The 21,849-nt window shown below is 45.9% G+C and overlaps 1 protein-coding gene across 3 annotated transcripts in view; it reads right to left on the bottom strand.

Annotated features, from left to right (window-relative positions):
* Positions 1-572: 572 nt before the first annotated feature.
* Otud5 (OTU deubiquitinase 5) overlaps positions 573-21,849 on the bottom strand; it is a 32,731-nt gene continuing 11,454 nt past the window's right edge. For 2 of the 3 annotated variants that reach the window (XM_036174326.1, XM_036174329.1), the window contains 8 exons: positions 20,196-20,289; positions 8,726-8,790; positions 8,478-8,634; positions 8,231-8,379; positions 3,618-3,821; positions 2,079-2,280; positions 1,882-1,995; positions 573-1,623 (listed from right to left, as the gene is read on the bottom strand). In XM_036174326.1, the coding sequence (XP_036030219.1) occupies positions 1,502-1,623; positions 1,882-1,995; positions 2,079-2,280; positions 3,618-3,821; positions 8,231-8,379; positions 8,478-8,634; positions 8,726-8,790; positions 20,196-20,289 (1,107 nt within the window). In that variant the 3' untranslated portion in view covers positions 573-1,501. The remainder of the gene's footprint in view (positions 1,624-1,881; positions 1,996-2,078; positions 2,281-3,617; positions 3,822-8,230; positions 8,380-8,477; positions 8,635-8,725; positions 8,791-20,195; positions 20,290-21,849) is intronic. The other variant, XM_036174328.1, reaches the window with a different exon arrangement.

Genomic DNA, 21,849 nt, shown 5'->3' with positions numbered 1-21,849 from the left:
TGACTAAACTCCTGTAGCTAACTGTTTCTTTCTCCATCAGATTATCCTAAGAATGACTATCAGGGTTGAGAGTGGAAATGGAGACATAATTCAGTCATGGCCTTTAGTTCCAACAGTCCTTACTTAGCCCTAGGCTCCCATTTGGAACTACGGTAGGTGGGAGTAGAGCTTCAGACAAAGTAGACTTGATACTGAAGAAGTTTATAATTCCTGAGAAAAGCGTCTCACTGTGTAGCCCAGCAAGCCTGCAACCCTACTATGTAGAGCAGGCTGGCCCGAAAGTCATAGATCTACCTGCCTCTGCCTCCCCAGTGCTGGGATCAAAGGTGTGACCCAGTTCTAGAAGAGTCTGGTTGTTGCTGGTTCTGCTAAGAACCAGAATCTTGGTTACGTGGCCCAGGTTAGTTTCTACCTATACTGACTGCACCTGGCAAGAAGTTAACTTAATAAACAGATCAAAGATGAACCCCAGCTACTGACAGCACCTACTGGAGAACAAGCAGACCTCAGGTCAAACCAAACTGTCCTTCCCGGAGGCCCATCCGCCCCTGCCCCACACAGAACAGAGTTGCTCAGGGAAACTGACATTTGGTTTTATTGTGCCAAGGACATTACAGATGGTGGATCTTGTCATCACCTGCAGGGCACGGGTGCCCCATCTGCAGAGGCTGCTCCCACTCCCTAAACTCCAATCTCGGGTAGTGGCCGTGGTCTCCAAAGAGACCCCCACCTCAAGATTGCCAACAGACTATGGTTGTGGAAGCAATAGGGATGCAGCAAGGTCAGGGTCTCCCTGTCCAAAGCCAGTCTGCCACCTGCAACCCCGTCATCTTCCTCTGGCTCTATCTTCGGCCCCTCCGAGGAGCTGGAGGCCGGAAGACAGCAGAAATCCATCTCTTTGCCTGCCCACCATGCCCCATGACCAGCTTGCCCGACTCCAAACTGGAGATGCCACCCTCAGAACCAGTGTTGCCGTGGGCATCATTTTTGATTTCATGATTTTTATAAGATAAAAGTACATTTTAATAAAGAAAAATTTAAGATTGAAGGCTCAGATTCTTGGGGTACCAGGAAGGAACATTTCCCACTCACGCCTTTCCTGCCATTCTTTTTGGGGAGGGGTAACAAGTTTATCTGATGTGTAAGGAAGGACGAACAGAAGACTTCCTTTGTGTGAGTGTCTCTCTTCTGGGGCTGCCTGGCTGCCAGATGGTCTGTCTCTGTGTGCCTCTCGCCTACCTTCGGCACCCTTTCCAGAGTCCCTTGTGGAATGCTGAGATGGTGCTGTGCAAAGGGCAATAGGGCACATCAGCTGGCAGAGACCAGTGTGGTGGTGGCAGGGATGAGATGGACGGAGCGCACGGGTGGGCCAGCCAGAGGGAAGTGGAAAAGAGGAAACCAAGGAAGGAAGCCAAGAGGGAAGAAAGCCAAAGAAGGTTGGGTGGCATCAAAGGGCAGGTAGTTGGGGGTTGAGGGATGGTGTCCAGTCCCTGGGTATCCATCAACTCTTGTCTGGGGGAGGCTCTCTGTGCACTTTGTTTTTCTTCATACTGTCTAGGTATTCCTGTTGGGAAACTGCCAGCACCGATGCTAGGATCTCGTCATCATCCCAATCATTCAGACCTGCCGGGCAGGAGAGAGAAGAGGAAAACGGTGATGGGCTCCTCAGCCCCACTTCCCTCATTCCTGGAAAAGTCCATCCAGGTCCCACTCACTCACTGGATCCCTCAACTCTGTGAAACCCTACTCGACCTCTGTGGACAAAAGCTTTTAGGCCTGAGATTTTCCCTCTTGCCTCTGATTTGGGAAGATGCCCAGGGTTTTCAAAAATCCTCCAGGCTTTCCCAACTTCCGGCTGGCCCATCCCCTAAGGAAGCTTACCAAAGGCAGAGGGGGACATCTGCTGGATGAGGGCCCGGCACTCCAGAGCAGGGTAGAGGGACACAAGAGGAGAGGTGGCTCGGTCAGCCCCTGCCGAGAACTGACTGCTTGTACCTGAGGCAGATGAACAGTCAGAGGTAGGGCCCACCAAGCAGAGCCTCTTAGCCCAAGCAGGTACCCTGAAAGCAATCACTGACCTGGTGCACAGGGTGAAGGAGGTTTGGCAAGAGCTAACACAGTGCCTGGGGAGGGGGGCTTAATGCCTAGTTCGGCATGCAGTTCGGGGTGCTCAGGTGATGAGGCTGAACTTCGTTGCCGTGGAGACCGGCTAGTCCATTCCTCCAGGCCACTGGAGGCGGCTGCTGTGGCTGAACTGCATGTGGCACTGGCTTTCCGAGGCTGCAGTAGGGAAGGAAAGGTGATAAGGACCTACACCAGCTATGATCCTCTTGTGCCAGAGTGCTTTTGCCCTTTCCACAATCCTGGCTACAGTACAGCTTTAATGTATCACAATGGAACACAGGCAGATTCTTAACCACTACTGTGTCTTGGGAGTTTACCGGGATTCAAAGTCCTATTCTTTCTTTTCGGAGATCCTGACGCCACAGTTCCTTTACCATGTACTACTTACTACCTTAAGAGCCTTCTCATTGGTCTCCTACTTCTACCTCTGCGTTCTAGCTTAGACTGTTTTACTCAGCAGTCAGGGCGGTCCTCTTAGGTCCTGACTCACACCCCAGTCCTTTTTCTCTTTACAGCCCTCTCATTGTTTCTGCCTCATTCAGAGCAAAACCAAAGTCCTCCCCAGAGTTCACAAGCCACCATCCAACCTAGTCCCACCACCCCGATTTCACCCACTACATTCTGTTCAGCTACAGGCTATGGCCGAGTTATACCAAGTGTGCCGCACTCACCCCAGGCCTTGCTCTGTCCGAATACTCAGCTAACACACCCCTTTCTGGGAGCCTTTCCTTATCTCGTCTGCTGAAGCCTACCTTGATGACTGTATTAAATACTGACTTCCAAGCATCCATTTGGTCTCATTCTTCCCCTGTACCAACTGTCCATTTTTCATCTGCCACACCTCCAACTAATTTATTCATTATGATTATTGTATTTCACTTTGAGAAACTGTGTGTAGCCTAAGGACAGAGACCTTGGCCTGGCAGGTTCACAAATGTATCCCACTACACTGGGAATAGGACCTCTTGCTCCTGGCACAGCAGGCGTACAATAAATATTTGCTGAACAGATTATTCGGCTCTTGAAAACATCTAAATAATTCCAAACTCCTTTGTGACTCCTCAGATGCCTGCCTTCTTCCTCCCCACCCTAAAAAGGCAACTGACTGAAACCCCCAGCCCCTACAGGTTTTTCAGTCAGGGTCACAGGCCCCCCCCCCCCCTTGTCTCCCTCCAGACAGGATCATTGAAGGCAGTGAAGGAAAAGGTTTTACATCCTCAGTACAGAACGTAACATGCAAAGGGTTCCAAAAGAGCTAGTGTCTTTGTAGCTACCCACTGTTCCTTTGTACCACCAGCAGTGGTGGCTGCTCTCCTTTACTTCTTAAAAGCAAGTGTTGACTGTTCCAAGGTACGATGCCAAGACTAAAGACGAGATGAGTTACTGATGGGGCTGGGAGCTTCTCTCTCCCATATTTTATCCCTGTTCATTAGGGACCAAAAGAGAGGAAGTAACAGGTCTTGGTCAGGCCAGTGACAGAGTCCATGACCCACCTGGCTGGGTCCCCGGACCTGGCGGGCCTGTTTCTCCTGATCTCTCAGCCATTGCAGGTAGGATTCTCGAGCCACCTGCTCCTCTATGGCCTCATTTGTGGCCTCCCAGTCTGTGGCTCGTTTCTTGTCTTCCAACATTTGCTGTTCGATCCACGATTCCTCTGATGTCTTTATGGCATTCTTCATCAGGGATTGCTCTGCAAACTGCCAGGAGAGGAACAGGGAAGTAGGGGTGATGCTCTGAACCTGGGCAAGAGCCTGAATGGGCTCAGGAAGGTAGGCTTACAGGCCTTAACAAAGACAACACAGGAAAAGTTATTTTTACAAAGTACTCCTCAGCAGACTGTGCATAGATCGGTAACTGGAGCAAAGCAGGCCTAGATTATAAGATCTGGCATTCTGAATTCCTACGGTCAGAAATGCTGGCCCAACCCCAAGACATCTCAAGTGAAGCACTAAGTCTGGGGATGGGAAGGGCTCTGCAGTCTAGGCCTTAATTTAAAGAAGCCTCACCTAGTAATGGCTCTATTTCACAACGCTGAAACCTTTCTCATATCGTCACAGATAGGGCAAAGGAAAAAGATGAACAGAGAAGTGAATTGTACAGACATGGAGTGGAGGCAGGAGTCAAGCATGTATGAGGCTGGGTGTGGCTATGTGAGGGATGAAGGGTCAGTATCGGCATGGTGTGGGTGCTAGGACACTGTATGAGAGAGAACTGCATGCCAAGTTTTAAGATACTACAGCATTATTTGTTTGTTTGTTTTCTGAGACAGGGTCTCACTACATGGCCCAGTCTGATCTTGAACTCACTATGTAGGCCAAGCTGGCCTGGAATTCATGGCAATCCTCCTGCTTCAGCCTCCCAAGTGCTGGGATTACAGGCGTGAGCCACCACATCCAGCGATATGACACTAATGAAATAATAGAGAACATCAAAGTATATTTCAGGGATTAAGTGTAAATACTGCTTCATAAAGTTTTAGTTAATGTTTTTTTTCCCAAAAAACAATGGCTTGGTATGCAGCTCAGGTTAGCTTTGAATTCACAATTCTCCTTTCTCTGCCTCTGGAATACAAGGATTACAGGTATGTGTTACCATGCCCCCAGCAAGTTAACATCATTTATCATTCTATCATTCTATCATTCTCTCTCTCTCTCTCTCTCTCTCTCTCTCTCTCACACACACACACACACACACACACACACACACACACACACACACCATACATAAGTGTACGTGTGCTAAGTAATGATGTACAACATAATTTTCTATCATGAAGCATACTGGGGGAAATGTATGTATGAAAATGTTAGATTGAGCCAATTTAAAACAAGGCAGATATGGTCCAGCTCAGTGATAAAGAGTGCATATACAAAAACAAAATTTAATTTCCAGCACTGCAAAATGACAAAAATAAAAGTAGGTAAGCAGACTAACTACAGAGAAAAATACAGAGATAGCAAATGGACATATATAAAAGATACTCAGGCTGGGGTATATATAGCTCAGGGGAAGAGCACTAAAACAATGCTCAACACATTGTTATCAATTCAAGTAAACCTAAAAATCCCAAGAATGGCTAAAATACAAAAAAGTAGGAAGACCAATTCCTGGGAAAGTGAACTTTCATTTATTGTGATGAACACACACACACACACACACACACACACACACACACACACACAATTAGTCCGCTTCATACAAAGTCTGACAGTTGCTTACAAATCACAGTATAGTTTTGTAATCCTAAAATCTTGCTTCCAGATAGTAATACAACTAATCATAAAATTTAAGTTCCCACAAAAACCTGCACACAGCAGTTTACAGAAGCTTTATTAATAATCATCAAAACCTGGAAGCAACCAAGGGCATCTTTCAATAGGTGAATGATTAAACAAACAGTGTGCCTCCACAAATGGACCAGTAAGTGATAAGAAAATAGCTAACAAGCCGTGAAAAAACATGGATGAACCTTAATGCATACTGCTACCTGAAAGCAGCATTTTGCAAAGGCTACTCACTATGATTCCAATTACGTGACTTTCTGAAACAGGCAAAAACAGAGTCAATAAAGGATCAGTTGGCCAGAGAGGAAAGAAAGAGTGGGGAACCTTCAGGGGCTAAAACTGTTTGAATGATTAGGTGCCCAAGATAGATGCACTTTGTTGTTATGCCTCGGTCAAAATCCAAGGAACTTTACAAAACAAAGACTAATCCTTAATGTATGCTAATCGCTTTTTAAAGATCAGTTAAGAAGTGAGGCCCTGAGTGACAAAACCATCTTACAAATGTATTCAAGGACAAGCAGGTGGTGGCCTCGGGCACTTAGGAAATGAATAGAATCAGTAACACTAAACATAAAAAGAACTGTGCTTATCACTGGACTCCAGGGGGTCCAGTTAATGAGTCTGCCCCAGCTTATACACGAATTCGTAAATAACAGTCATGTAAATGACTGGTGGGTGGTGGGGAAAGATTTTCAACTTTAAAGTGGGAATTTACTGGGGGGGAGGGGGGAGGAAAGGAAGCAAGAATGAGGAATGTGGTGGTGGGATTTTAACTGGAGACATTAGCAATAAGTCTCTGTGTTTGGGTTAACTTAATTTCAGGGACATAGCTATAACCCTCATTCCTTAGGTGAGATCTCCTTCCTTAAGAGTACGGTATTGAAAAGGTGGGGAACTTAACACTACTTGTGCCAAATGATCAGAGACGACATCCACAGTCATGATCTTACTGCTACTATGTGCTCTTGATACACTCTGCCAAGAACACGACTTCATCTGGGTTTAAATAACGACGACGACGACGTTCGGAGAGAGAATTTCCCTGTAACACCTTTCAACAGTACTCCTTAAACTTCCCAAGATCATCAAAACAAGAGGAAGGATGAGGCAGGTAAATAGGAATGTATTAACACTGGGTCAAACACTAACAAATGTACCAGAGTCTCTGTGCCTTGGGAGGAAAGGACTAGATGGAAACTCTAGACACTGAGAAAACTATTCTGAAGGTTGGCAAGATAGGTCAGGGAGTAAGGGCGCTTGTGCCAAGCCTGATGACCTGAGTTTTAACCCCATAGACAGAAGTGACTCTTACAAGTTGTTCTTTGACCTCCACAGACCCCTACCTGAAATAGATAAATGTAAAACAATTTTTTCAACAATTAAGTCTATTAATTAGAGAAACTTTTAAACATTTAGATTTTTAAAAAAAGGAAATAAACAGTCAAGCCAGGAAAAGTTATAAATGAATCTTTTTTGTTTGTTTTTGCGAGACAGGGTTTGTCTGTGTAGTTTTGGTGCCTGTCCTGGATCTCACTCTGTAGACCAGGCTGGCCTCGAACTCACAGAGATCTGTTCGGCTCTGCCTCCCGAGTGCTGGGATTAAAGGTGTGCCACCACTGCCCGGCGATGAATCTTACTTAAATAGTATTAAATGGTGGTGGGGGAGCCACTCTGGTAAAGCTACATACATATTGCATAATTCCCAATATATGACATTCTAGAAAAGACAAACTACAGAGTGGGTCAACAAATCAAAACAAAAACAGTGAAATTCTTTACATTTTGTTAAAGCCACAAAAAGTCAAAGGGGACAATGAAATGTGAGATGGCATCCTGGATAGGATCCTGGAACAGACAAGGTTCATCAGGAAGAAACTGAGAAAATGTGAATAAAATGTGGTCTTTACTTAATGTGTCAATATTGATTTGTTAATGATGGCAAATGTACTCCATTAATGCTAATCATAATGTGGCATATGGAAACGCTAATATTCTCACAATCATTCTGCAAATCTAAACCTTTTCTAAAATTTATTAAATAGCAACATAAGCCCCCCCCCCCCCAAGGGTTGGAGGGTATGTTAATGCTAGAGTGTTTCTTAAGATGAGGCAGGACCACCTTCTGTTTGTAGGAAGTGAAACCTGAATAGAGGATTTCAAAATCCCCAGGAGGGGGTAGAGGGAAGACAGAGAGGCGGGAGGAGAGGGGGTGGAGAGGAGGGTGAGGAACAGAAAAGCAGCTTAGGAGGAGGGGAAAGGGAGGGTCAGGGGACAAGATGAAAGGAAGGAGGAAAGAATAGGGAAGATGAGAGGAAAGCACTATGAGAATGAATGATTGCCTGCCAGTAGATGCTGGGAAAATGAAATGCCATCTTCTGGCACTTACTAGGTCTCATGCCTGTGGAAAGTGCTTGCAGTATTGGCCCAACCTATACAATCTGCCCCTAGGGTCCATTCCACTAAGCTGTGTGTGGGTCAGGGTTCCATTCCAAGTCTGTGCCCTCAACTGTCTCAAACTGCTATGCACTTGGAGAAGATCCATGTGGAAGCCTGGATATCCACTCCAAGGTACCCTAAAAGGCCACTCTCAACAAGCACAAGATGAGAGATCTGCCTGCCTCTGCCTCCTGAGTGCTGAGATTTAAAGGCGTGTGCCACTGCCACCTGGCACAGAATGACTTCTGATCAACAGGAACTCACTAATTTTATAAACAGCTCAGAGTTCAGGGGAGACTCAAAGAGGAGAGAGGACACTTTGTGGGCTAAGGGCAGAACCAACACTCTGTATCTAGCAAATACCCATTGGACAGGGACCCACTTACCCCTGGTTTAAATGATGGTAGGCCCAGCCCCACACCAATAGTGGCCTTGTTAGGATTCACTACTGAATTATAGTGGATGTTCCGGTGGTAGCTGACACGGATGGGCTCATCTTCATTTTGATGGATCCCATGGAATGTGTTGATAGGTTCTGCAGAGAGAGAGAAGGAGGGAGCATCCACAGGGGACCCAGTCTGGTTGGCTCTGATGAGGCACTATCAGCCCCTCACCTACCCACTACAGAAGTACCTGTGCTATATTGATACACCTCCACAGGACGGTTGTACATCTCTGCCATAGCCTGCATCTCAATGTGGTTCCCATGGCAGTTGTTTTTCCTCTTCCGGTTGATATAGGTGGTGAAGTCTTCTGTGACATAGTTGGAGAAGTAGTCAGCATTCTTCATCTGTGGAACAGATTGAAAAATTAAGGACTGTGTGCAAAGGAGGCCCTCCTACCCTCCTACCCTCCTGTCCCAAGGCCTCCCAGGGTCTCACCAGATAGTCCATGCAATGCTTTCGCACAACCTCATGCATGTCCTGGTCTCCGTACACCTGGTCAGCTAGGGTTACAGGGACAAAAGGAAGGAGAGGATGGAGTCAGAGCTGTTACCACAAGAGCTCTGAGTCACAGAGCATCATTTATAAGGGAAAGATGGCCTGAGGAACTAGGGAAACTCCCTCTTCTACAGCAAGCCCCAGAGAGTTCTTTCATTTGTGTGTGACAAATAACAAGCAAGGGCTGAAGATGTGCTCGACATGCACACACAGCCAGGTGTGGCGGTGCATGCTTTTCATCCCAGCCCTAAGGATGTGCAAGTGGAATGATCAGAAGATTCTCTTCATCTATCTGCAGCCACAGAGTAAGTTCAAGGCCAGCCTAGGCTACATGAGACCCTGTCTCAAAAAAAAAAAAAAAAAAAAAAAAAAGTAACAAGGTCAGAGAATGTTGAAGAATGAGAGAATATAAGGGTGTACAGGTAAGTGCTGTACAGTCAAAGGCCGGCAAGATGGCTCAGTGGATAAAGGCTCTTCCTCCAAGCCTGATGCCCGAGACTCACATGTTTGAAGGAGAGAACCAACTAAGTTGTCCTCTGACCTCTACATGTGCCCTGTGGCATGCCACCACAATCTCCATACCTACCAATAAATAAAAATGCAATAACAGAAAGTTCTAAAAAGCATAGTACAGCCATATCAGAGTTATTTCTGGCAAATGAATTTGTTTGTCCCTTAAACAAACCAACAACCTAAGTCCTGTAAGTGGCCCCAGGAACCACCTACTCTATACTTTCTTCTCAATTTTTACTTGAAGACAATGAAGTTAAGGGGAAAGTCTGGCTTATTAAGGGGAACTGTGGTGACAATGTCAAACTGGACGTCTCCTCAACAAGTAAGGATGGCCTCTGTAAATTCAAAGTAAAAAAGGAAGCTGGGTGGTGGCGGTGGTTGCACACGCCTTTAATCCCAGCACTTGGAGGCAGAGAACCAGGCGGATCTTGTGAGTTGGAGGCCAGCATGGGCTACAGAGTGAGTTCCAGGACAGGCACCAAAACTACACAGAGAAACCCTGTCTCAAAAAACTGAAAAAAATTTAAAAAAGTAAAAAAGGAGGGTATTACACACCTATAATCAAGGCTGAGAGTCAAGAGAATTGCCAAGGTCAAAGACAGCCTAGATCACATAGTGAGACTCCATTTCAAACCAAACCAAATCTCTACATTCAATGCCTACCACCACCACCACCACCAAAAAAAAAAAAAAAAAAAAAAAGCCACCATACCATTATGAGGTTTTTTTTTTTTTTTTTTTTTTTCAAACCACCTAGCTATGATTAGAATTTTAAACAGAAGAAAAGGAAGACAAACACTGAAGTTCTGCCAAATGGTAACTAGTGAGGTAAGTAGAGACAAGTGACTATCTGGCTACCAGATATGTATGACCCTGTAGACCTCTTGTGGACAGTAAGTGTAAAGTGGTAGAATCCCTCTATCACCCAATACAGACTGATTACACAGACCTCTACTGAAGGCAGAGGACGGCTCACACCTAAGCCCACCGCCAGCTCAGAACCTGATTGATATAGAGCGAAAGAAATTGGGTCTAGTTTGCTAAGCAGCCATATAGGCTGAGGCATGGAAGCAGGAGTCTCTTCTCCCATAACGTGGGTCTGAAGATTAGGCAAGGCTGACTTTCACTGGCTGCCTTGCAAAGGGAATTTCCCCGCGTTTCCCCAGAGGGAGACTCACGGATCTGATAGGATCCCCTTACTTAGGGTACAGGGGAAAGGGTGCTAGGAATGGGAACATGCCTATCCGCCAGGCCAGCGAGTCTTTCTCTGAAGACCTGCCTTCGGACTCCCTCCACAAGGGTTCTGGGCAATATGCAAACAAAGGCTGCCGGGAGCTAGAGAGTGGGCAGCTCCAACAGCCTCAAGTCACCCTAGAGGTGCAGACACCTGAGGGGGGAGAAGAAGGGCTGTGAAGGCAGGAAGGGGTAGCCCCTTCACTGATGTAAACAAGGATGTGGCTTCTGTGGCCACACTCCCCCCTCAAGCACTTCCAGCAAGTCACATGTCCTGCATACTAGCTAGGGGTGGGGGGGGGGGTGACGCTGCAGCCTTTCTTAGAAGCCAGGACCACAGAGTCTGCTGTGGCTGCCTGGGCTGCTGGAGGAGCTAGCTATTTCTGTAGGCTAAGCTTGGAGGCAGTGCAGTCTGCAGCTGCCATAAACAGGAACTAAGATAGGAGTGAAAGGGTTAAACAGGGTGGGCTACCAGGCTCAGTGAGCTGGGCTGAGAGAATGGGAACCATGTATCTCCTACAGAAGGTACAGAGCTAGATGCTAGATTTGGGGAAAAGGGGGGGGGTGCACAACAGGTCTCTTTTATCTTGCCTTTTTCTGGCAGAAAGCTCATGCCACCTCTTAGCCTTTCAAGGCCTTTCATCTCTGGGTCGATAAAACCCATTCATAAAGTGGGGACAGTAACTCTTCCTCCACTTAAAATGCTATTAGACTATAGAGGCTGGGGTAGATCTGCGGGAGAGCATGGGGAGCTGGCTAGGTTCAATCTCCAGTATGGGGATGGCACTACAAGGGAAGATTTGTCAAGTACCTGAAGCATAAGCAGTGATCAAGAAACAGGCACTTCAGGCCAGGTGTGCTGACGCACACCTTTAATCCCAGCACTCAGGAGGCAGCCGCAAGAGGATCTCTGAGTTCGAGGCCAGCCTGGGCTACAGAGTAAGTTCTAGGACAGCTAGAGCTATGTAGAAACCCTGTCTCAAAAAACCAAACCAAACAAACAAACACCCAAACCAAACAAACAAAACACAGGCATTCCATTTGTCAGGAGGACAGCAACTCCTATCATGCTGCAAGCTACCCACCAGTCAGCCAGCATGCTCAGAGAATTGCTTATTAAGGCCTTCCTCATTTCTGTTGCACTTCCTCTGCCAAAGGAAAGCCCCAAATGCAGAAAGGAGGGGTATCCCTTCAATTACAAGCACTGCTGGCTCTCTACAGAATTCAGTGTCTTTGTTCAAAACTCTACAACCAAATTCCAATCAAACTAGTAACACTGGCTTTCTGTGTAGGGTCCTTAGGTACAGGCAAGTTACAGTACTTGTAGAGACTCATCCCAGCTTTTCTAAGGCACAATCTCACACTGACTGTAAGATGTTCCTTCATTGTTTTTAGTTTTAGACATTTGGCTGGAATAGTACTCTATGTAGCCCAGGCTGGCCTCAACCTCACAACAATCCTCCTTCTTTGGCCTCCAACTAGGATTCCAAGTATATAACCCAGTGTATACCTTAATTTTGTAATTATTAACATGGAATAAAACATGCCATCTCTAGACCGAGGAAACACACACACAGTACCTCCCTATCGAGAGGAAAAAACCTTCGTCATAAGACGAATTAGCCTTTCTAATTTTCCTAGCCTTACCACTCTGTCCTTAGGAAAATTATTCCTCCTCCTCCTCTTCCTCCTCCTCCTCCCAGATTATTAGCATGTGGGGGCCAGGATGGACTTCCCTGGGGGGGGGCCCAAGGTGGGAGAAATAGTGGCCCACTGGACCCACAAATGCAGGGGAATTCAGAGAAACCGTTTTGACAGAAACTGAAAGTCCTCCTCTGGCTAACATTGCACTTGGCCATTTGCACCTGTTTTCTTCTTCCAGGGTCCAGCTGGAAGGGGATTCCCCCACTCTATTCCACCTCTGTTCCCTTTCTAAGCAGGGCTCACAAATTCTCAGCATAGTGCTACATCACTAGTTCCACTACAGACTTGTCAGACAACTCATCTGGTCCTCACCAGACCCAAGGCACACCGAAGTTACACAGCAGGACGGAGGAGGCACTGAGGCAGAGACAGCATAACTGGTTCAGGACCACAGAGTTATCGCACATCTGCTGTCCAAGGAGGAAAGGCACCAACATCTGGTGACCCCCCACCCCCACGCCATGGCCCACAGCCACCTTACTTTGCTAAGCTAGGCTTGATCCTGTCTACTCCAGGTTCCCTGCTAGCACAAGGAATCAGTTGGAGTAAGGGGAGGGTAACAAGTCCCAGGGAGTGCACACTTCTCCAGATTCAACACGAACTGTCCTCCCCAGGCACCACACTACTTTGCTTTCTCTGAACACACAAAGATACTCACCTGCAAGTGCACATATGTACCCACATGCAGCCTGCAGAGCCTCCAAAAGACTGAAACCTTTGAGACTAAATACCTACATGACCAACTCACAGCACAGAACCACGGCATACAGTGAGTACTTGCCCTTGTCACCAATCAGGAAAGACTGAAGACCAGACAAGATGTGAGGCTGCGCATACTCAGGAACCCATGCCCCTTCCTTCCCAGCCTTTGCTAGGGATAGGTAGGGGATGACCAACACCTCTCACAAACTTGTTCCATCCTTCTCTCTGCTGCCCTAAAATGTAACCTGCATTTGCCCACACTTACAAGCAGAAGCAAGACAGAGGGAAAAGATTCTGGCCCGCACCTGCAACAAACATTATCTTATTGTATGTTTCTGAGTTTTGCCTTCATCTACATGTGTGTGCCACCTGATGCCCACAAACAGGAGAGGGCACTGGATCCTTTGGAAGTAGAGAGTTAAGGAAAGTTGCCAGCCACTCTGTGAATGCTCTTAACCACTGAGCCACCGTTCCTGCTTTTCTTTTATTACTTTATCATTACATTTACTATCTACCTATTTAGCACATTTGCATGCCCAAGCACATGTGTAGATCAGAGGACAACCTGTGGAGTCTGTTCTCTCATCACATGACTCCTATGGATTGAACCCGAGTTGCTAGGCTCAGCAACAAGCACCTTTACTGTCTGAACCAGTTCACTTCATCAGTTCAAGTCCAGATTTTTTTTGTTTTTGTTTTTTGAGACAGGGTTTTCTTTTTGTAGTTCTGGTTGTCCTGGAACTCACTCTGTAGCCCAGGCTGGCCTTGAACTCAAAGAGATCCACCTGGCTCTGCCTCCCAAGTGCTGGGATTAAAGGTGTGCACCACCACCCGGCTCAGATTATTTCTAAAGAGCAGTAAATACACGGTCCTCCCTTGATTTGGAGGGACCTGGAAACCACGTACTCCTCAGGTTGCTGTCTGACTGCTTCCCTACCATTAAGTTCTGCTAAAGACAAAAAAGGAAGTTTGGAGGCTATGCAGATGGCTCAAGAGGTAAAGGCACCTGCCGCCAAGCCTGACAACCAGAGTTCGATCCTAGAACAGAACTGAAGGAAGGAAGAAGATAACAGATTTCCGCAATTTTTTCTCTGACCTCCATATAAACATTCTATGATGTACACACACACACACACACACACACACACACACACACACACACACACACACACGGTATGTTTAATAAAGGAAGCATAGCTTTTGTGAAGAACCTAAAAACAAACCACACAAATATGGGTACACACAGCAGCAAGGGGCAACAATAACCTAGTCTGCTCTCCACTGTCCTGCTCCTGTGGGAACCTTGGCCCCACTAAGGAAAAGAGCCAGGAAAATGTCCCACCCACCTATTAAGAACGATGGTATGCACACCCAACTGTTCCACTAGGTACAAACTATGGGCAAGACACATGACCTCAGACCCAATCTGAGGTCTATGCTTTTCTCTTGAGGATTCCCATGGGAAACTGGAAAACACAAAAGATGCTGAGCACAGAGAGGTCAATGGAGAGAGGTGTATAGGAAACAGCACAGAGAAATCTCCTGTGTCTTGATATAATCTCAAACACTGCTGTTCTGACATTGGCTGAGTGACCTAGATAAAGATAGGGTCCTGGCTTTCTTGTGAGGCCTCAGTTTCTCATTTTATAAAGCTGTCAAATCTAAGGCTAGGGGGTTGGCATATGCCTTTAATCATAGAATTTGGGAGGCTAGAGGTAGGCGTATCTCTGAGTTCAAGGCTAGCCTGGTCTACAGAATGAGTTCCTGGACAGCCTGTGCTACACAGAAAAACCCTATCTCAAGAAACAAAAACAAAACCAAAAAGCTGTCAAAACTAAATAACAAGGCATGATGGCAATATATCTGAGACAGGAAGCATGTCACAAGTTCAAGGGCCAAGGCCACCTGGTCTCCAAGAAAGTTTTAGGCTGGACAGGGCTAGAGTTAAGTCCCTGTCTCAAACAAACAAACAAACAAACAAACAATAATAAAAAGCAAAATCTTAAAAATTATTTAAGATCCATCCTTCCCAGTGCTGATGATCCATGTTCCAAGACCAAAACAACAGAAGAAGTGGATCTGGCTACTATTTCTGGGCCATAACACAAAGTCCCAGCTACTCTCTCCTGAAGCCCCTGCAGACACATCTATGTAGCTTCGACTTGGCCCAAAGGTCAGCATCGCTGCCATGGCCGGGGCTAGATGTTTCTGCTGAGTCAAAGCCAAGTGGAGGAAAAGGGAGTGAGGCTTTTCTAGGAGGAGGTTATCTGAGCACAGCAGGGAAGGGTAGGCCACAGGAAACCCACCTCCACCCAAGACTTCACTGATGCTCATGAGTCTCTAGCAGGAGGTGCCAGCGAGAAGTGGGTTCAAAACAAAGGACAGAAAACCACCTGCCTAAGATTCTCAGCAATGGCAGAAGAAATTCTTCTAGCTGGAAGAAAGGAAGTCCAGAGAGGTCAAAGAACAGACAAACTAAGAAGCTGGAGCAGCGGTTCTCAACCTTCCTAACGCTGCTACCCTTTAATACAGTTCCTCATGCTGTGCTGACCCCAACCACAAGATGATTTCGTTGCTACTTCATAACTGTCATTTTGCTACTGTTATGAATCATAATGTAAATAAATATCTGTGTTTTCTGGTGGTCTTAGGTGACTCCGATGAAACACTCATTCCTCACGCTGGGATCAGGCCCCACAGGTTGAGAACCACTGAGCCAGGGCCGTCCTTTGGACATCTGAAGGTTCCCATCAAATTCTAGCACCGTCACCCCCCTCACCCCCACATCCCTGGTGGTGCTGGGCATCCAATCCAGGGCCTCCCGAATGTCAGGCAAGTGCTCCACTCCTGAGCTCCACCTTCTGCCTTCTCCTCGAAGCTTCAACCAATTCTACTTCATGGGATACTGACTGAACACTTTCAGGAGGGCCTGAAGCACACAGATGAAGGTGCAGCACACAGTAGGGTCGGAGAAACAACAGCACAGTGCCACACAGATGTGCAACGCACTCAATTCTAACTCTCCATTTCATGTTCCTTCTACTAGTTATGACACGGTAGGAAGTTAAAGCCTGCAGGCCTTTGCAGAAAGCCGACGGTGATGGCCATCTGTCCCTGTATATGCTAGGCTAGAAACAGGGGGACAACGGAAAGCCTGGGGGCAAAGTCCCCTTGCCCGGCACATGTGTTGTGTACACTGCACCAGGGAAACCTCTAGGAGGCCTAGAGACCGGGGCCTCATACTTCAGGGGAGAGGCCATAGGACTCCTGAGGTTTTACAGAGAAAAGCTGAGGACAGCCCAGTCAGGGGAAATGTGTAGCCATAGTGCTGATAAGGAAAGGCCTTCAACCTGCTGTGGTCAGCTCTTCCTGTATGCTTTGGGCCCCTTACTGGAAGGTCCCAATGGAGGGGGAGCTAGATAGACACACACACATAAAAAAAATTGCTCTTCATGTAGGTTACTATTCACACCAGGTCAACAGCCCCAACTGCCTCAGTGAACATCTGAGGCCAGATGCCCAACAATAATCCTGCTTATCCTACATCCAGCCTGAGGTTAATACAGGGCCTAGAAACGAACAGGTCCTGACCTTTTCATTTTCTGCCTTCCTTTTATCCCAGAGAGCCCTTCAAATCGACGTCCTTCTCTAGTAATAGCCCAGGGAGAAGATGACTTCCAGTCCAAGGGGTAGGAAAGTTGTAATTTTCCTCCAAACCAATGGAAACCATTACCTGAATAGTTTCTGCTTGGCAGAAGGGGTAGGCAACGACTTGTCCCAGCCATTCCACAAATAGTTCTCAGACAAAACTGACAACAGCAACCAGGCTTTACCAGTGCTACTAGTCCATGATGACCAGTATCAAGCATTGAGAGATTATCAAAGTAAATCAAATCATAACCAAAGTAGAATCCTGCCAGGCGGTGGTGGCGCACGCCTGTAATCCCAGCACTCAGGAGGCAGAGGCAGGCGGATCTCTGTGAGTTCCAGGCCAGCCTGGGCTACAGAGTGAGTTCAAGGAAAGGTGCAAAACTACATGGAGAAACCCTGTCTCTAAAACCCAAAAAAAAGTAGAATCCTATAACCCATTCTTCAGCTAATGAAAGAGGGTCCAGAAAGAAGAACGCAAGAGTGGTACCTGATCCAGTCTAGCTTACATCAGACATTGGGGTCACCCAGAAACTAAGAACAGACCTAGAAAGAAGTCAAGGAGCTCTGGGGAGCACCACCATTTCACAGATGAGGAAACAGCCTAAGACCCACACAGCAGTTATAAACCAGGGCTAGAACTAAAAGGCAGATCTTTGATTCCCAGCCATTTTCCCTGGAAGACAGAACCACTGGTGTGGGAAGAGAACAGGCTACACTCTTATCTCCCTTGAGTCGGTATGGGATTTCACAAATACTTGTTTGGTCAAAGATTCATAGCCACAAGGGACTCAAAGATCTAGCTCAGGCTTAGTAGACAGTATTAAGAAGTTACTAGCCGGGCAGTGGTGGCACATGCCTTTAATCCCAGCACTGGGGAGGCAGAACCAGGTGGATCTCTGTGAGTTCAAGACCAGACTAGTCTACAGAGCAAGTTCCAGGACAGGCACAGAAACCCCGTCTCGAAAACAAACAAACAAACAAAAAAAAAAAAAAAAGAAAAAGAAAAAGAAAAAGAAAGAAGGAGAAAAGAAATTACTAATTCCAGCCTGGCAGTAGCACACATCTTTAATCCCAGCAGAGGCAGGTGGATCTCAAAGTTTGAGTCCAACCTGGTCTACATAGACAGTTTCAGAACAGCCAGGACTAACAGAGACAGACACTCTCAAAAAAAAAAAAAAATTACTAATTCTGGGCTGAAGAGATGGCTCATAGGTTAAGAGCATTGACTGCTTCCTGAGATTGAATTCAATTCCCAGTAACCACATGGTGGCTCACAACCATCTATAATGGATTTGGCGCCCTCTTCTGGCATGCAAGCATACATGCAGGCAGAACACTGTATACATAATAAATGAATCTTTAAAAAAAATACTCATTCTTAGCTGTGCATAGTGGCTCACACCTATAATCTTAGCTCTTTAGGAGGCTGGAGCAGGAGTATTCCAAGATTCAGGCTAGCTTGGGCTAGAGAATGAGACTCTGTCTCAAAAAAGGGAAAAAATTTAATTTTGCTAGTTGTGACAGCAGTATTTTGCTTATGTTAAAAAGACAGAAACCAATGAAGATGTATCAGTTAAAGAAACACACAAATATTTAAGAATGAAATGATCCTATGTCAAAAGTTATAATGTAAAAATACTGTTTCAGGGGAGTGAGAAAGAGCAGGCAGGGTAGTTATAAAGCAAGGCTATCTATGTGTTAAATGATGTGTGTGTGTGTGTGTGTGTGTGTGTGTGTGTGTGTGTGTGTGTGTGTGTGTGTTTTCAACATAGTGTTGCTCTGTATAGCAGTCCTGGCTGTCCTAGAACTCTCTGTAGACCAGGCTGGCCTTGAACTCACAGACATCAGCCTGCATCTGCCTCCTAGATTAAAGACTGTGTTGGGGAATTTTGTTTGTTTTGAGACAGGGTTTCTCTGTGTAGTTTTAGTGCCTGTCCTGGAACTCGCTCTGTAGCCCAGGCTGGCCTCGAACTCACAGAGATCCACCTGGCTCTGCCTCCCGAGTGCTGGGATTAAAGGCGTGTGCTACCACCACCTGGCTTGGGGAATATTATTTTAAGGTGTGCCACTTTTGTTTATGTTGCATTTGTTTAACTCTGTGAAGCTGTGTTACTGTGCCTGTCTAAAACACCTGATGGTCTAATAAAGAGCTGAATGGCCAATAGCAAGGCAGGAGAGAAGATAAAGAGAAGGAGAGATCTGGGAGGAGAATCAGCAGCCCGAGAAGGAGGAGGACATGAGGGGCCAGCCACCCAGCTACACAGCAAGTCATGGATTCAAAATAAGATACAAAGAAGTAAGAAAAGGGGGCTGGAGAGATGGCTCAGAGGTTAATAGCACTGGCTGCTCTTCCAGAGGTCCTGAGTTCAATTCCCAGCAACCACATGGTGGCTCATAACCATCTGTAATGAGATCTGGTGCCCTCTTCTGGCCTGTGGGGATATGTGCAGACAGAACACTGTATACATAATAAATAAATAAATCTTTAAAAAAAAAAAAAAGTAAGAAAAGGAAAAAGCCCAGAAGCAAAAGGTAGACAGGATAATTTAAGTTAGGTTGGCTAGCAACAAGCCAAGCTAAGGCTGGGCATTCATAATTAAGAATAAGCCTGTGTGTGTGATTTATTTGGCAGCTGGGTGGCAGGCCACTCAAAAGGACAAACACAAACAATAAATTTGCACAACTATCACTCAGCTGTGTTGATTACTTTTTGAAGCTAGATGATTGCATCTGAAAGGGTTCACTATTTTCTCTGCTTTTGTGCAAGCTAAAAAAAAAAAAAAAACCAATTTGTAAAGATCTAGATTTTTTTGGGTGTGTGACAAGACAAATATATCCTTGGCTGTCCTGGATCTCACTCTGTAGACCAGGCTGGCCTTGAACTCATAGAAATCCTCCTGCTTCTGCCTTGAGTGCTGGGATTAAAGGCGTGCGCCACCACACCCAAATTCACACACAGGCACAAGCACAGAATAGAGACCTTCCCCAACAGACCACACCACAGAAAACTCTGGGTACAAACTCTTACATACCAAAATGACAACAATGTGATGTGGCTAACCCAGATATAAAATCCTGACTACCATACATTTTGTGTAACCCTAGGCAAGTCACTCCCCATTTCTGAGACACTTTTCTCATCTGACAAGTAGAAGCAACATCAGTCCCCACGTTCACCTAAATTGTGGGATAATCCAAGTGTTTCCATGCCAGGTGGTGGTGGTGCATGCCTTTAATCCCAGCACTTGGGAGGCAGAAGCAGGCAGATCTCTGAGTTTGAGGCCAGCCTGATCTACAAGGCAGTCAGGACCACACAGAGAAACCCTGTCTCAAAAAAAACAAAACAAAAAAGATAGACAGACAGACAGATGGGTTTCCTGTTGTATTAATAGTGTTAGTCTCTAAGTGATGTCACTTTATCATTACTATTGCTGTAATTATTATTATTCACTCAACACAATCTAAGACCAGAGGCCAAACACTAACATTAGATTCATGCCAGTTGACTATGCCTCAACCCTGTTTCAGGGGCTGCTACTGACAACTGGGACACAGCTCAGAGATATCCTTAGGCCCCACAGCCTGCAGGACCAAGGCAGATACTCACCTACAGCCCGGAATAGACAGGCACCATCCTCCTTCATCTGCTTAATGATGAAGCCTTTCTTGTCCCGTAAGGCCTTTTCAAACCAGTGTTCCTGCTAGAGGAAAGAGCCGGAGGTCAGCAACAGGGAAACCTGTACCCAGGGAAGCCTGTACCTCCTTCCCAAGGTCCTGCCCTCAATCCCTGAGAGGAGCAGATGATTGGCAAAAAGGATACTGGGAAATTCACCGTGACTGTGGTTCTCTATTAAGAAGTTTGACCCAGGGAAGATGCTGAAGAGAATAACTAGCTAAAATATATATAATATAAGCCTATAAACATCCGGGAAATTCTAAGAAATACTGTGTAAGGCAGAAAGAGAGCCAAGTATGACCTCAAGTGTGTCCAAATACATTTCTATATACATGTACACAGTCTCTTACATACAAATGTACACAAACATATATATATATATAGTACAAAACATAAAAAAGGAGATAATAAATATAATCCTAAGTATTTGTGCTATAGGTGATTTTTCTTAACCCCCTTTCCCAATAAAGATACACAATTCTTCATCCAAAATTCCAAATCCCCAGATGCTCTGAACATCAAGAGACTTGAAAGAAATACAGAAAAACCCAAAGTCTTAATCTAATTCATGCCCCATCATAACCTGAACAGAACCGACATATACCCAGAAACCCTACTTGAGGGTGAATATTCAAATATTTTCATGAAGAAACATTCAGGCACTTGATCATAAGGTACTTCTCCAGCCTCTGCTAAAGTATTATATAATACAAAGTATAAACACCAGGAGACTTTTCCAAAGTCTGTATATTTTCTCAATTCCAAATCACATTTGATCCCAAAGGTTTGGTTAATTGAACCTATACAAACCCATACTTCCAAATTAAAATAATAATAATGACCTTGACAGCCTAAGACATTTCCATTTCAAAATGAAGCAGAAGCAGGTCTTTCTCAGGCTCCTCACGCCCTCTGCTGGCTGCCAGAAGCAGACAGCTTGACCCAGCAACAGGGCTGTACTATAGAATATGAAGTCTATTCCTAGGGGACATTACCCTACCTAGGAACTTAGAGCATCTCTGCTAAAGATGACTACAAAAGGCCATTTTTGCAGCCCACTACAGGCAATGGGTATACTCCATTCCCTAAAAACACAGGAGAGATCGCTGGCAGAGTGGACAGAGTGTCTGGAGGTCTAAAGCCCTGGTTTTCTTTTTGTTGTTTTTTTGGTTGTTGGAGACAGGGTTTCTCTGTGTAGTCCTGGCTGTCCTGGAACTCTCGATCTATAGAAAAGCCCCCATTTTCAACCCAGCCAGCTCCATTACTGCACTGGTTCCTGGTTGTAGGAAGCTGCCTAAACTTGTCATACCAGTTATAAAAATGGGAAGCATTTGGTCTACTTGACACATCTGTCAAGAACTCAGGACTTCTGGCAGGATCTAAAGAGGCTCTGGAACAGCATATATGGTGAGGAGACCACTAAACTTAAGAGGGGAAGAAGCCAGCATAAAGAGACGATGTACAATGGAGGTACCTCAAAGAGCGCTAGCTGAGTGGCTAGGCAGAAGATGAAGAGGGACAAGGGAAGACCTAGGCAGCCCCACCCTCGGGGCCCACCACACCAGGAAGGTGTGGCTTCATTTGC

The sequence above is a fragment of the Onychomys torridus genome, chromosome X (genome assembly GCF_903995425.1).
Source record: "Onychomys torridus chromosome X, mOncTor1.1, whole genome shotgun sequence".
Classification (NCBI taxonomy): domain Eukaryota; kingdom Metazoa; phylum Chordata; class Mammalia; order Rodentia; family Cricetidae; genus Onychomys; species Onychomys torridus.
This window is presented reverse-complemented; position numbering and strand designations above follow the sequence as displayed.